This window comes from Neoarius graeffei, chromosome 2 (assembly GCF_027579695.1).
Source record: "Neoarius graeffei isolate fNeoGra1 chromosome 2, fNeoGra1.pri, whole genome shotgun sequence".
NCBI classification, from domain to species: domain Eukaryota; kingdom Metazoa; phylum Chordata; class Actinopteri; order Siluriformes; family Ariidae; genus Neoarius; species Neoarius graeffei.
The window spans coordinates 43687489-43704032 of record NC_083570.1 but is presented as its reverse complement, the minus strand read 5'-3'; the positions used below and the strand labels follow the sequence as shown (position 1 = coordinate 43704032).

The following is a 16544-nucleotide window of genomic DNA, read 5'->3' as shown; positions in this document are numbered from 1 at the left end:
TATGAAGTCTCCTGCATAATAGCCGCTCGGTGAAACCTGTCTCCAAACAACGAAGTATTTCCTTCATAACTACGCTGATAACACTTTGTGTTTTTGTCAAACATTGGAGCTTTGTATTCATTCTGAAGGTTTATTGTTATTAATATTGAATAAAAAGTAACTGGGATATATCATTGTTAATTATCATTCAAATTTTAGGTAAATTATTTTAATTTGCATCTTATACGGATTTTATAAGGGAAATACGGATTTTGGAGGTTGGTTATACAGGTTTGATTGACCAAAGGTTGACATGTACTGTATGCTGTACCATGTAATGAACAGGAAGAGGGGTGAAATATAAAGACTATCTATTGTAACTAGACTGCATTTCCGCAGAGAAAATGCAGTGTGCTTGCTGAGCTGTAGCAGAACAGCTATCATGCTAGCATGCTAAAAGCTAGCATGCCAACATGCTAATGCCAACATGCTAACAACTAGCATGTTAACCGTTAGCATACTAACATGCTAACAGCTAGCATACTAACATGCTAACAGCATACTAACATGCTAAAAGCTAGCATGTTAACATGTTAATGCTAACATGATAATATATAACATGCTAACAGTTAGCATTCTAACATGCTAATGATTAACATGCTATTTGTTAAAATTCTAACACTTTAAGGCTAATATGCTGACAGCTATCATGCTAACAGCTAACAGGCTAACACGCAAATGGCTAGTATGTTAACTTTTAGCATGCTAACATGCTGAGGGTGACATGCTAACAGCTAACATGCTAACAGTTAGCATGCTAACATGCTCAGGGGAACTCGCTAACAGCAAACATGCGAACTCTGCATGCTACCATGCTAATCCTAACATGTTAACAGCTCTCATGATAACATGCTAATGGTGAACATGCTAACAACTCGCGAGCTAACAGCAGGCATGATATCGTAATGGGTAACATGCTAACAGCTAGCATGGTAACACATGAATGCTTATATGCTAATTGCTATCATGTGTGCGTGTAAGTATTCCTAATAAAGTGGCCATTGAGTTGAAGTTGATTTGCTGTGAAAGTCTCAAATGAGCAGATCCTTGCCAAATGCATCATCACCTATGGGGGAAGGGAGGAATGACTCAGTCAAGCTTCTATTGATTAGTGGCAAAATGGAGAAAAAATGGACGGATGAACGGCAAGACAAAGACGAGTGCGGGTCAGAACCGATATCCTGTGTGTGATGGTGATTTGGCCTGAGGTGCCGTATGAAGTTTGGTGGATGTGTGGTGAAGTGTTACTGAGCAAAACTCCATTCATTTGAATGGGGCCAAAAATCAATGGAAGCTTATGGAGGTAAAAAGAGATGCGTGAAAACCAAGGAAAAGACGAGTGCAGGTCTCAGATGAGGGGATGGATCTGTGCGGGGACTTGGCCTGAGGCATCAAGTGAAGTTTCTTGAAGTTTGGTCACTTGGTTAAAAAAAATTGATGGAGAGTGAAAGTTCTTCTCCTGAAACACCATTCATTTTCAATGGGGCCAAAAATCAATGCAAGCCTATGGAGGAAAAAGGGATGAGCAAAAAGAAAGGAAAAATATGAGTGCGGGTCAGAACCGATTGCATGTATGTGTCGGGGGAGTTGGCCTGAAGTATCACATGAGGTTTGGTGTATCTGCGATGGAGCGTGTCCGAGTAGGACGATTCGATTCATGAGCCCTATTCATTCTCTATAGGAAAAAAACAAAAGAAAAACGACAAGAACAAGAGAATGGGCGCGTTGATCCAAAAGCTGTATACGAGCACACTACACCACTTCGGGCCAGACGTCTCAGAGTTGGAGCGGTGTCTCTATCTCGAACGCACTAGGAGGAGTAGTGGATCGAAAAAACGTGTCGGAATAAGGTACCGGTAGAATAAGTCAACTTAAGAAGAACAAAACCAAACCAGAAGGTTGTTGTATTTGCTCGTTTTGAGAGACAAAATTATTTAAAATATTTTTATTAACTTACACATGGTAATAATATTAATACTGTCCTCTGAGGGCCCTCTGTCAATGCTGGGCCCTTAGAATCATCCTGACCTACCCCCCCTAACGGCACCCCGATGCTGTCTGTCAGCAGGGTGTGTAGTTTGAAGGATCATGCTTGAATGAGTCAGCAGATACAGCAGTCCCGCTATATAAGCAAATATGTTATAAATAGTCTTTGCTTGAACAAAATAAATGTTCAGAAACAGGAAGAGAACTCTCTCAACAGGGACATGATGCGGCTCGACTCGTGCCATGTTGCTAATTAGCTAATCTCTCAGCTTGGGCTTTTTAGAACAAAAGACTTGCCACCTTGTGAATTATACGTCATATCCGGTCTTACACGGTTCGCGATCCGTAGCATTCCGTTAAATACAGTCAGATGGGAATACACGATATCTGTTACTTTCCTGTTATGGAAGACTGAGTTGGAATTAAAATTATTTTCATGTTGTTTTTACCTCATACAATAACAGATTTCAGATGTGAAAGGGGACTGAGTTTCTTCTCTCTCAGGGATACGAAGCAGAGTAAATCATCAAATACACACTAATTAAGAGCAGGAAAAGCAGTAGCTCTAAAAGGAGAGATTTTATATTCACTAGACAGGTGAAAGGAATATATAGATATTACATTATACACGCAAAGAAATATGAGATTGAAGGAAAGTAAATAGAGCGGCGGCTACAATTATCGACAGTCCATAATTATCAACACCTTTTCAGGTTTACCAATAAAAAACAATTTTACAAAGGTGAGTTTCAGTTCCAACAGTTATTACTGGTTAATTAATCAACGGAAGACCCGCCCCACCCTTTGATCTTGTCGTCTGATGACACAGCTCGTTACCTGAGATGGAATATTTTTAACACGATCGGCAATTTGAGGAAAACCCGGACGTTATCATCGCAGGTGAGCATGGTGGAAAGATCAGGGACGTGTTTTTACTGATCAGATTCACGAATATTTCATGATCTCCTTGTCGAAACCTGCTTTGTTTCTTACTCTTTCATTCGACAGTCGCCATTTTGTATCTAAACGCGCGTTTGAGAAGTCACGTGAGGTGTCGATAATAGTGATCACTTTCACCGGTGTCCACCATTATCGACACCCTGTGGAATTAAGGGACATTTACAACTGTTATGGATCGATCTTTGTGTAACATTGTTGAAGTAGATGAAGTACTTTAAAAAAATAAAAGTGCTGTGATTTATAATCATTTTTTTTCTGATCCAGGACAGAATGGAATGTTTATAGAGTATTTGGAATCCGATTGCAATAAATAAAATTAGAGCAGAATTAAATTCCTAGCATATAAAAAAATTACACGCTTGAAATATTCAGATTTTTCTCTTGAATTCAGAAAATATATATACTTATTTTTTTCATGGCCTGGTTTCCATCAAATCCTGCGCTCTGATTGGCTGGCGAGCAGGTCCGTATCCTACGATACGGACCCCAGTTATGGACCTCTGGCGACTCGCTCGTTCACAACAACAACAAACATAGTAGCATTTTTTGTCAACATTTATCTTTTTTTATATTTATTTATAAAATTATCAAAAATCTTATAAATTTTTGCCAGCATTTCTCAGGATGATAGCATTAATTTTACAGCATGGATAGCGATAACGACAGTGTTCAGAGCGAAAGCGAGTTTTACTACCCTGAGGAAGAAGAAATAAAAGAAAACATTTCAGGAGAAAGCAGGGGTGAAAGTAACTTTTATTTCTTGACGGTACTATTATCTTACACCTAATTATTTATTATTGTCTACTTATCAAGCATTCACTAGGACTTCTTATCACTCAGTAGTACTAGTATAGCACTTTTTTATCACACTATCACTCTTTCATCCACCTGTATCAGTTTTTGATTATAATTGGGAGACTTTGCAACAAACGTCTGTCTACTAAAACACTTTGGATAGCAGCTGCCCACGTTGGCGCAAGATGGTTAAGCAGTGGGCTACGCAAACTATCTCGCACGTTGTCTGTCGAGTGAAACACAGAAGGAATTCACTTCAGACATAATTCAGAGACGGGTCAGAACGAGTTATATGCAATGTATATTGAGGAAAAAGTGTTGCTTTTGGTAAATTGACGTTAGCAGGTGTGCTGTTATGCTGAAAGTGCATTTTTTTTTCAGAGATAGTACATTTTTCTTTACGGTACGGCCAAATCTTTTAGTGGAACGCCGGACCGGCCAGGACTGGCTTACTTTCACCCCTGGGAGAAAGCTAAAAACCTGTAACTTGCTAATGCCGAGCAAAAACATGGCTGAATCCTGAATGACTCCTATTTGTATAAATAGGGGACTACTGTACATAGGCAGCAAAATGTAGTTTTTTTCCTGCCATGGAAGTGCACTTGTATACCGAGGAGGAAGTCATTTGCATTACAGCCGTGAATGAGGATTCAAAATGGCGGCTCGGCTCAGTTTTCCCTTTCAGGCGCTCTCGTTTTCTGTTAGAATTTGATAAAGAAAAAAATAAATATATTATTTACCAGCTTAAGGTCGGTCCATATGATGAAATATCGTGACCTCAGCCCAGAGGACCTCGGTCAGTACTTTCAAGACCTCGGTCACGGTATTTCACAATACGGACCTCCCAGCTGGTAAATAACATATATATATATATATATATATATATATTTTTTTTTTTTTGCAGTTTGTTGTAAATATCTACCACATATGACAATATCAGTGGACATTTTATATTTTGGTTCGAGGAATGACATGCAACCTTTGACCTGGATGTTCATGTGGTTACAATATCAATTGCCTGTTGACATTTCTTGGTAAACTACAAAACTAGAAATTAATACAAACAACAACGAATGATTAACCAAATGTGATCTACGAAAACACTTAGAAAGTGGGTAGAAGGTGGAACAAAAAGATTTTCTGACAGGTTAAACATTATCAGTTCATTTGTTTACTTCCTCGTTTACGTAAACACCGACATCAATATATTTATATAAAATATATTTTGTACTAAATAAGTCTGTGTAAAACAAATTTTAAATAAAAACTATGTTTTGTTAACTTAATAACGCATACTGATTATTTTTTTTATAAGCAATCATCTGGATGTCGATAATTGTGGAACGGTGTCATGTGATCTGATACACTAAGTAATTGGGAGTCAACTCTTCTTTTTTTTTTCCAGTGGAAGTTTGAGTCATTATTAATGCACAATTTACATATTGAAAGTGTTTTCTACTTTTGCAACGGCAAAAAGATTAAGGTGTCGATAATTGTAGCCGCCACTCTATATAAAGTCATGACAAGGCTATAACACCTCTAAGAAAGTCCATAATATCCAGCTCATCCCCCAGTCATTTGACATTTATCAGATATTTAAAACATTCTATGTTGTGTCATGTTTTGCTCTGTTGTCCTGCCTAGTTAGCATTCACTGTCTTCTATATTTATTGATTGTATTGTATATATTCTGCACTCCACTCATCTTCTCCCGTTAGGGGTCATCTGTTCCGCATATTTGATTTGGCGTAGGTTTTACACCGGATATCCTTCCTGACACAGCCCTCCCCAATCTATCCAGGCTTGGGACCAGCACTAAGTACACACTGACTTGTGCAACCTTGGGTATTTTACCTAATCTGCATGTCTTTGAACTGTGGAAGGAAACCCACGCAGACACGGGGAGAACATGCAAACTCCACATGTCGGCTGTGAGATTCGAACCCAGAACCTTCTTGCTCTGAGGCGACAGTGCTAACCACTACACCACCCATTCTCATATACAAGTGTGTTTAATGTATATGAAGGAATGACAAATCACACTTGACTGACTTATAACGAACATTGTGAACAATAGTATACTGGTTTTGTGCATCTAACATTTATGTTTCTAGTTTCCTGAACCTGTTGGCGAGCATGTATCAAGGTATTTGTAGTTTAAATGCATCCATTGGGGCATGTACTTTGAATATTGTCAGCATGAATCACTGTTCGGTTAAAGCCAGTTTTCCACAGCTGATGTGGATGGATGTTAGTCTGGTTTGGATCAACTCCCATAGAACAGTTTCCATAGGACTGACTGAACTGAACTGCACCTGGATTTGTTTTGTCTGAGCACTTTAATACTGTAATACAGTGGCTACTCTTCGGGGCTTATTTACTGAGGTACAGTGTCTTGCAAAAGTATTCATCCCCCTTGGTGTTTGTCCTGTTTTGTCGCTGGAATTAAAATGGATTTTTGGAGGGTTAGCACCATTTGATTTACACAACATGCCGACAACTTTAAAGGTACAAATTGTTGTTTTTATTGTGATACAAACAATAATTAAGATGAAAAAACAGAAATCTGGAGTGTGCATAGGTATTCACCCCCTTTCGTATGAAACCCCTAAATAAGAGCTGGTCCAACCAATTCACTTCATAAGTCGCATAATTAGTTGATTAAGATCCACCTGTGTGCAATCAAAGTGTCACATGATCTGTCACATGATGTCTGTATAAATCAACCTGTTCTGGAAGGACCCTGACTCTGCAACACTACTAAGCAAGCAACATGAGAACCAAGGAGCCTCCAAACAGGTCAGAGACAAAGTTGTGAAGTATAGATCAGGGTTGGGTTATAAAAAATATCCCAAACTTTGAATATTCCAGGGACCGCCATTAAATCCATTATAGCAAAATGGAAAGAATATGGCACCATTACAAACCTGACAAGAGAAGGCCGCCCACCAAAACTCTCAGACCGGGCAAGGAGGGCATTAATCAGAGATCCAATACAGACACCAAAGATAACACTGAAGGAGCTGCAAAGATCCACAGCGGAAATGGGAGTATCTGTCCATAGGACCACTTTAAGCCCTACACTCCACAAAGCAGGGCTTTATGGAAGAGTGGCCAGAAAAAAGCCATTGCTTAAGAAAACACGTTTGGAGTTTGCCCAACAGCATGTGGCAGACTCCCCAAACACATGGAAGAAGATTTTCTGGTCAGATGAGACTAAAATTTATCTTTTTGGCCATCATGGGAAACGCCATGTGTGGTGCAAACCCAACACCCTGAGAAAACCATTCCTACAGTGAAGCATGGTGGTGGCAGCATCATGCTGTGGGGATGTTTTTCATCTGCAGGGACAGGAAAGCTGGTCAGGACTGAAGGAAAGATGGATGTCACTAAATGCAGGGCAATTCAGAGGTTTGAGACTGGGACAACGGTTATTATTGTTTGTGTCACAATAAAAAAAACAACAACAATTTGCACCTTTAAAGTGGTAGGCATGTGGTGTAATCAAATGGTGCTAACCCCCAAAAATCGATTTTAATTCCAGATTGTAATGCAACAAAACAGGACAAACACCAAAGGGGATGAATACTTTTACAAGACACTGTGTGTGTGTGTGTGTGTGTGTGTGTGTGTGTGTGTGTGTATAGATAGATAGATAGATAGATAGATAGATAGATAGATAGATAGATAGATAGATAGATAGATAGATAGATAGCAGTGGTGGCTGGTAGTCTTTCAAACAGGGGAGGCTGGTCGGTTACGATATTTCCAGATTTTAAAAGAAAAAAACACATCAATTTTGCCCATACTCTTGCCTCTGATCTGGCTGATTGTTGGCAGCGTCACAAACTGTGAAATAACAGGTTCTTTTGGCCCATTAGCCTACTGTCCAATATACATGATGGTGGTGTTGGGGGGGGGGGGGGGGGGGGATATTTTAACATTTTATATTTTAAAATTGTGGCATGTTGTTTAAAAATTGATCATTATTGAAAGCAGCTCTTTGTCAGGAACCTCAGCAGTAGAGCTGGGCGCCACACATTTCATTCAATGACACTTTCCCTATATTTTACTTATTTTGACTGAGAAATGTTTTATTGACAATTTTGATAACCCTTCACTTTTAATCCAGGTCTGTAGTGTGAAATGTTCTCGGCTGTGTTTTTGTTTAAAAATGTTTTCCAAATTGTAGCTGTGTTTAATTCATATCCAGAGAAATATATATTCCAATATAATATACTCAGCATAAACATTTTAAATAGATTCTATATTTTTGGTCCATCCATGACATATTACTAAAGTAGCCTATTTACTGTTGTTGATGTGGGTCACTTGCTGTTAGCCAATTCACTTTCTCGTACCAGGAGAGCTGAAAGGAATGAGTATTATTCCCTACCTTTTTCACCAAGTCAATTTGAGGCGTTGGTCTACCCTGCTCTTTAATTTTAATTTTTTCCTCAAAAGGAAGACTGGCAAATGGCTTCGCCAAAATTAAATCAGCAATGCTTGGCATCCGTGCGCAGCTTTCTTGCTCGCTGACTAGCCCCCTCAAGTTCAAGTTCAGTCACTCAAATAAACGAAATTTCTGGAACTAAGATAGCAAACTTGACAACACTATATTTACACTTTATTTACAATGAAAATATATACAAACTAAAAAAGCTGGTAGAAACCGTATGTAATGAATGAAATCGAAATGTAAGCCGATCTCTTACAATACACCTCAGCACTTGCGAATCCGCATGGGATTGAACTGATGTTGCCAGAAACTGCTGACGTTATCCAGCCCAAAATATGTTCAAAACCCACCAAAATGCACTTAAAACCGCCCAATCTGGCAACACTGTACCGCTGCCTGTCTATAGTTGAAACAAGCTGTCAATCAAAGAAAATATCCGGCCGCTTTCACCAATCACCAGTCTCCTCGCGGAAACTGCCATGTCCCTCCCATGTGAGGCTGGGAGTCTGTGGGCAGGCATTTTCGCAGTATTTGTCCAATAACCGTCTTGCATTTTGATATTGAAAAGCGCATCGCTCCCAAATGCCATTGAAGTCCACTGAGGCTGGGAGTCCGTGAGACTCCGTGGGCGGGCATTTTCGCAGTATTTGTCCAATAATCGTCTTGCATTTTGAGATTGACAAGCACATAGCTCCCAATCCACTGAGGCTGGGCTGCATCACGCTGTCACGAGGGGGAAAAACTCACGCACACATTAAAGTTATAACGGAATGATTTCGCACTGTAGTTGGTTGAGCACATATATTTCTATGATTCTGGATCTGAAATAGCAATGTTATAAGGTCGGCTATAACATAAGCCTAGCGCAATTCATCCTACACAATCTTCGTCATTTTTAGAGGAGGCAGGCTGAGCCTCCCTCGTTGTCTTAGAGCAATCGCCCGTGATAGATAGATAGATAGATAGATAGATAGATAGATAGATAGATAGATAGATAGATAGATAGATAGATAGATACTTTGGCAGTCGCAGATTAATGACATACAATACAATACAGTACACATACAATACAGCAATACTTACTGCATAGGGTGTATATAACTAAACACGAATCAGAATTTCAAACGATGTGAGAAAGTAAATTCTTTGCCTTTGATACACTATGTGCTGAAAGTACAGTATAAATACTTCTGTCCCCAACAAAACACCGTTCTAAGTTGTGCACCGTTCCACACCACCACTAAGGTTGGAGATTTGTAAAAGTATCTGAATTCTGTACAGAAATAATAGACTGAAATCATTTAAGACTAAATCAAAGGTTAATTGTGAATGCTGATGCTAAAGTGAAGATTCAGTGGTGTGTGGGTTCGTCCTGTCACGGTGTTTGGCTTGATGTTAAGTGAGTTGAAACATTCCCAGGTTTGTGCATGTTTATTTATAAAAACTATTCTCTGACTTAAAATAGACAAAGACAGAGAGGATATTACACAGTTGGCAAAGATTTTATCTTTGAGTGGTGAACATATTCAAGGGTTTCGTTCATTTGGTTTGATAGCATGCAATATTGTTAGCATATCGCTTATCCTATGCGTATTACGTCACTCTACCCAATGGAGAATGAGCACTGAATATGGTTAACAATATTGCATGGTTGTCAAGACAACATGACGTCACACGTCGGAGCTGATGCAAACATCCAGTGAGAAAGTTTCTGCTGCAATGCACAGAAGCATTTCTTTGTTCGGCGGGAGAGAGAAAGATGTGTTGAACACCTGAAAGGCTACCAAAACTTCATTAGAAATTCTTCACGCATATTTACCAGCAGTGTTGAACCGTTACTATTAGAGCTGGGACTTGAGCTCAGCCAAAACTTAGCCAGACACAACAAAAAAGCAACAGGGCAAAGGATTTTGCAAGGGATTAGTGGCAATGTTGATTTTAAAAGTAACTAAGTAAATTACACTGGGAAATGAATACTTAAGTCTGAGTGAAAAATACTGTAGCAAGTGTGTGTGGCAGAAGAGTCTGGAGACAGAAACCTTAGTTTCTTGGTCGTTAGCCTGTGCTACTTGCTCTCAATAGCACTGGCTTTATTAGCATTCGCTAACACTACTGATGAACGCTACACTGGCTGGAAGGTGACTTCACTGCTGCGCTGATGGCACTGATTCGCGGGTAAACTAGCGTTGGCCTTCCAGAAGACCGAGGGCGATACATTTTTGGTCCCTCCCACTATAAATCAAAATCTGATTGGTTAATTGATCTGTCACTTCCTACATAAACATACACTGCCATGGCCTTCTGGCCCGGCAATGAAGTCCTAACCAAGGAGTGAGCCAGCGCTAAACTCTTCTCAGCCTAGAGACAACAAACACAAAAAATCTCATTGGATAACTCGATTTTAATGTTTTCAGGACAGTAACCCTTTCATTTCTGAAGCAAATTTGATAGAAAATGAGGCCAAATTAAAATTAGAAGAGAATAATTATAATGAAATTATGAATGAATGAAAGAAATTAAAGATACGTTTTGAAATGCTGATATGTTTGGGCTTCTCCGAAGGCCGAGAAGGCCCTGATGGTTCCTCTCTGTTTACAAGAAAAAAACATACCAACGGACATCGAAAAACTGGGAGAGTGTGTACAGTGGTACTTGAAAGTTTGTGAACCCTTTAGAATTTTCTATATTTCTGCATAAATATGACCTAAAACATCATCAGATTTTCACACAAGTCCTAAAAGTAGATAAAGAGAACCCAGTTAAACAAATGAGACAAAAATATTATACTTGGTCATTTATTTATTGAGGAAAATGATCCAATATTACATATCTGCCCGTAGTCAGCTGGGATAGGCTCCAGCTTGCCTGCGACCCTGTAGAACAGGATAAAGCGGCTAGAGATGATGAGATGAGATTACATATCTGTGAGTGGCAAAAGTATGTGAACCTCTAGGATTAGCAGTTAATTTGAAGGTGAAATTAGAGTCAGGTGTTTTCAATCAATGGGATGACAATCAGGTGTGAGTGGGCACCCTGTTTTATTTAAAGAACAGGGATCTATCAAAGTCTGATCTTCACAACACATGTTTGTGGAAGTGTATCATGGCACGAACAAAGGAGATTTCTGAGGACCTCAGAAAAAGCATTGTTGATGCTCATCAGGCTGGAAAAGGTTACAAAACCATCTCTAAAGAGTTTGGACTCCACCAAGCCACAGTCAGACAGATTGTGTACAAATGGAGGAAATTCAAGACCATTGTTACCCTCCCCAGGAGTGGTCGACCAACAAAGATCACTCCAAGAGCAAGGCGTGTAATAGTCGGCGAGGTCACAAAGGACCCCAGGGTAACTTCTAAGCAACTGAAGGCCTCTCTCACATTGGCTCATGTTAATGTTCATGAGTCCACCATCAGGAGAACACTGAACAACAATGGTGTGCATGGCAGGGTTGCAAGGAGAAAGCCAGTGCTCTCCAAAAAGAACATTGCTGCTCGCCTGCAGTTTGCTAAAGATCACGTGGACAAGCCAGAAGGCTATTGGAAAGATGTTTTGTGGACGGCTGAGACCAAAATAGAACTTTTTGGTTTAAATGAGAAGCGTTATGTTTGGAGAAAGGAAAACACTGCATTTCAGCATAAGAACCTTATCCCATCTGTGAAACATGGTGGTGGTAGTATCATGGTTTGGGCCTGTTTTGCTGCATCTGGGCCAGGACGGCTTGCCATCATTGATGGAACAATGATTTCTGAATTATACCAGCGAATTCTAAAGGAAAATGTCAGGACATCTGTCCATGAACTGAATCTCAAGAGAAGGTGGGTCATGCAACAAGACAACGACCCTAAGCACACAAGTCGTTCTACCAAAGAATGGTTAAAGAAGAATAAAGTTAATGTTTTGGAATGGCCAAGGCAAAGTCCTGGCCTTAATCCAATCCAAATGTTGTGGAAGGACCTGAAGCGAGCAGTTCATGTGAGGAAACCCACCAACATCCCAGAGTTGAAGCTGTTCTGTACGGAGGAATGGCCTAAAATTCCTCCAAGCCGGTGTGCAGGACTGATCAACAGTTACCAGAAACGTTTAGTTGCAGTTATTGCTGCACAAGGGGGTCACACCAGATACTGAAAGCAAAGGTTCACATACTTTTGCCACTGACAGATATGTAATATTGGATCATTTTCCTCAATAAATAAATGAGCAAGTATAATATTTTTGTCTCATTTGTTTAACTGGGTTCTCTTTAGGACTTGTGTGAAAATCTGATGATGTTTTCGGTCATATTTATGCAGAAATATAGAAAATTCTAAACGGTTCACAAACTTTCAAGCACCACTGTAAGTTTACTGATTTCATAACCAGGTTGTGTTACAAACGGTGCTGCCGCTGAGTTTTTTGGTGTTGTGGTGTGTATTGAGCTGAAGTGATGATTGAGTAGCTTGTCAGCTTGAGATTTACTCGAGTTGCTTATACAAGACACTGCTGCAGTCCTGCACATTCTTTCTCTGTATTGAGGAAACGATCCATTAGGGCTACGTGGGCAGCATGCATTGACTCTACCGCAGCACATCAACTGTGATGGAGTGGAACCCTTGACCCTTGTGTGTGAGTGTGTGAGATGACAGAGTCCCCATGAAAGTGATTCATTGCTTTGGTATTTCCTACAAGATCTTTCCTGGCCTTTAAGGTAAAACTAACACTAATCATGATCTCAGATTTCAGCAGTATGTGACCTTTGACCGTTCACACACACACACACACACACACACACACACACACACACACACACACACACACAGGCTTAGTAAAGCAAGACAGGAGAATCCTTGCTGAAGAGAGACAGAGAGGGTAAGACAGAGAAAGACATTATGTGTGCAAATAGACTGAGAAGAGACCACCCAGTGTGCCTGAGTGCTGAATAAGAGGCAAACGCATTCAGTACCCAGCACAGAGAACACAACAAGTCCACGTCAGGTCTGGGAATAAAGACCAGACAGCAACAGCAGAGTGTGTTACTAAAAAAAAAAAAAATCACCAGCTTGTTGATGAGCAGCCTACAATCATCAGAGGCCTGGCTGTGGAGGAGAGGACAGATCTCTGTGGAGAGACTGAACAATGTAAAGTTTAAAGCCTGGAGGAATGACGAGCATCTTTCTCGCTCTTACACACACACACACACACACACACACACACACACACACGAATGTGGAGGTGAGCCAGATTTGATTCTTTGGGCAGCTAAAAATGATCCAGCATACACGACTCCTCATTTATCTCCCATCCTAAAGCCATTTTCATCCAGCTGAAAGAGAGGTTCGAGCCCCGTGGCCGGCGAGGGCCTTTCTGTGCAGAGTTTGCATGTTCTCCCCGTGTCCGCGTGGGTTTCCTCCGGGTGCTCCGGTTTCCCCCACAGTCCAAAGACATGCAGGTTAGGTTAACTGGTGACTCTAAATTGAGCGTAGGTGTGAATGTGAGTGTGAATGGTTGTCTGTGTCTATGTGTCAGCCCTGTGATGACCTGGCGACTTGTCCAGGGTGTACCCCGCCTTTCGCCCGTAGTCAGCTGGGATAGGCTCCAGCTCGCCTGCGACCCTGTAGAACAGGATAAAGTGGCTACAGATAATGAGATGAGATGAGATGAAAGAGAGGTGGAATGAAAAAACATAAAAGAGCTCAATCTGTCAACCTGCTCTCTCTCTCTCTCTCTCAGAAGCTAATTCACACAAAACGATGGAATTATGATGGTGAAGAAACTGAGTTCTGCTCATCATGGACAGCAAACGATAAAAGTTTCAATACACAAGTGTTCGTTGTTGTTGTGATCAGGTTTGTTTACTGTCCGAATGAGCCAAAAGGAAACCAGATGGCAGTGTTTGAAGTCTTGGGATGTTGCCCATCCATCCATCCATTATTTCTATCCGCTTTATCCTGTTCTACAGGGTCGCAGGCAAGCTGGAGCCTATCCCAGCTGACTACGGGCGAAAGGCGGGGTACACCCTGGACAAGTCGCCAGGTCATCACAGGGCTGACACATAGACACAGACAACCATTCACACTCACATTCACACCTACGCTCAATTTAGAGTCACCAGTTATCCTAACCTGCATGTCTTTGGACTGTGGGGGAAACCGGAGCACCCGGAGGAAACCCACGTGGACACGGGGAGAACATGCAAACTCCACACAGAAAGGCCCTCGCCGGCCACGGGGCTCGAACCCGGACCTTCTTGCTGTGAGGCGACAGTGCTAACCACTACACCACCGGTTTGTTGATTCATTTCTTTATGATTGTATTAATCACCAATATTACTGCTGTGAGATGCAAACTAGAGTAAGAGTGTGTCTTTATATATCAGTGTACTCTCTCTCTCTCTCTCTCTCTCTCTCTCTCACACACACAGAAAGCTTTTCAAACTTGTGCCAAAAAGTTAATGCCCCTTCTCTGACAGCTGCACGTGCTCATCCCTAAACTATGTGTCATGAAGGAACAGACACTTCACTGGCTGTGTCATGATGCTGTGTGTGTGTGAGACACATCTGCAGAAGGTCCTTCTTCCATTCATACACCCTGTCTAGTATCTAACATGGCCATACAGGGCACGAGCCCCAGCTCTACCCTGGAATCCTTTTCCCAAACACATGCAGAAACTTCCAGGCTTTGTTCAGATACCTGAGTAACCCGGGCAGAGCGATGGAGCCGGAGCTGGAGCCCAGCAGTCCTCTCTTTCCGCTCAGCAGCTTCTCCACCAGCACCACGTTCCCGGTGCGCGCCGCCTCCAGCAGCTCCTGCTCCTTCCCCATCCCGAGCCGCCTCACACACACACACACAGGGGAGGGGAGGGGGTGGGGGGTCCGAGTCGAACAGCGACGGCTAGGGTCCGATTTCACCCGCACGAGACCATCATCACCATCACCAACATCTGGATCCCGTTCAGAGCGAACACACAGAGGGAAGGACGCACGCGCTCTGGTTAGTCCGCACGCTCACGCGCGCTGTTCCGGTGAATCAGGGATCCGCTGTTTCAGAGAAGAAGAGAGGAGGAGAAGACGAGAGAGGAGAGGAGGAGAGAGGAGGAGAGGAGAGAGGAGGAGAGGAAGAGCTCGTTCCGGACGGGCCGGTTGTCGGTGATGTGCTGTTATCCGGATCTCCGGATTCTTTTGTCGATCACGGACTCACACACACACACACACACACACACACACACACACACACACACACACACACAGAGGCGCGCGCATTGTGAACGCACGCCGTTCTGCGATCAGTGTGTCCCGTTACATCTCAGGGCTCGTGTGTGTGTGTGTGTGAGAGAGAGAGAGAGAGAGAGAGAGAGAGAGAGAGAGAGAGAGAGAGAGAGGTCTCTGCCTGGGCGTGGAAGTGACACACACACACACAATCACACACACTCACTACACACACACAATCACACACTACACACTCACTACACACACACACACACACACACTACACACAATCACACACTACACACTCACTACACACACACCACACACACACACACACACACACACACACACACACTACACAATCACTACACACAATCACACACTACACACTCACTACACACACACACACTACACACTCACTACACACACACTACACAATCACTACACACAATCACACACTACACACTCACTACACACACACAATCACTACACACACACACACTACACACCACACACACACACACACTACACAATCACTACACACAATCACACACTACACACTCACTACACTCACACACTACACACTCACTACACACACAATTACACACTACACACTCACTACACACACACACTCACTACACACTCACTACACACACACACACACACACAATCACACACTACACACACAATCACACACACTCACTACACACACTACACACACAATCACACACTACGCACAATCACACACACTCACTACACACACTCACAACACACACAATCACATATTACACACACACTACTGTACACACTCTCTCTCACTACACACACAATCACACACACTACACACACACTCACTCACTCCACACAATCACACACTACACACAATCACACACACTACACACACACTCACTCACTCCACACAATCACACACTACACACAATCACACACACTACACACACACTCACTACACACACAATCACACACATACTCTCACTACACACACAATAACACACTACACACATAATCTCACGTTACACACACACACACACACACACACACACACTCACTCACTACACACACAATCACTACACACACAATCACACACACACCCTACACACACACAC

General features: G+C 41.9%; 1 protein-coding gene across 4 annotated transcripts in view; it reads right to left on the bottom strand.

Annotated features, from left to right (window-relative positions):
• anks1b (ankyrin repeat and sterile alpha motif domain containing 1B) overlaps nucleotides 1-15458 on the bottom strand; it is a 504499-nt gene extending 489041 nt beyond the window's left edge. For 2 of the 4 annotated variants that reach the window (XM_060914284.1, XM_060914285.1), the window contains exon 1: nucleotides 14906-15430. In XM_060914284.1, coding sequence (XP_060770267.1) covers nucleotides 14906-15036 — 131 coding nt within the window. In that variant the 5' untranslated portion in view covers nucleotides 15037-15430. Of the gene's footprint in view, nucleotides 1-14905 lie in introns of all 4 variants that reach the window. The other 2 variants (XM_060914283.1, XM_060914286.1) reach the window with 2 other exon arrangements.
• Between the last annotated feature and the right edge of the window lie 1086 nt (nucleotides 15459-16544).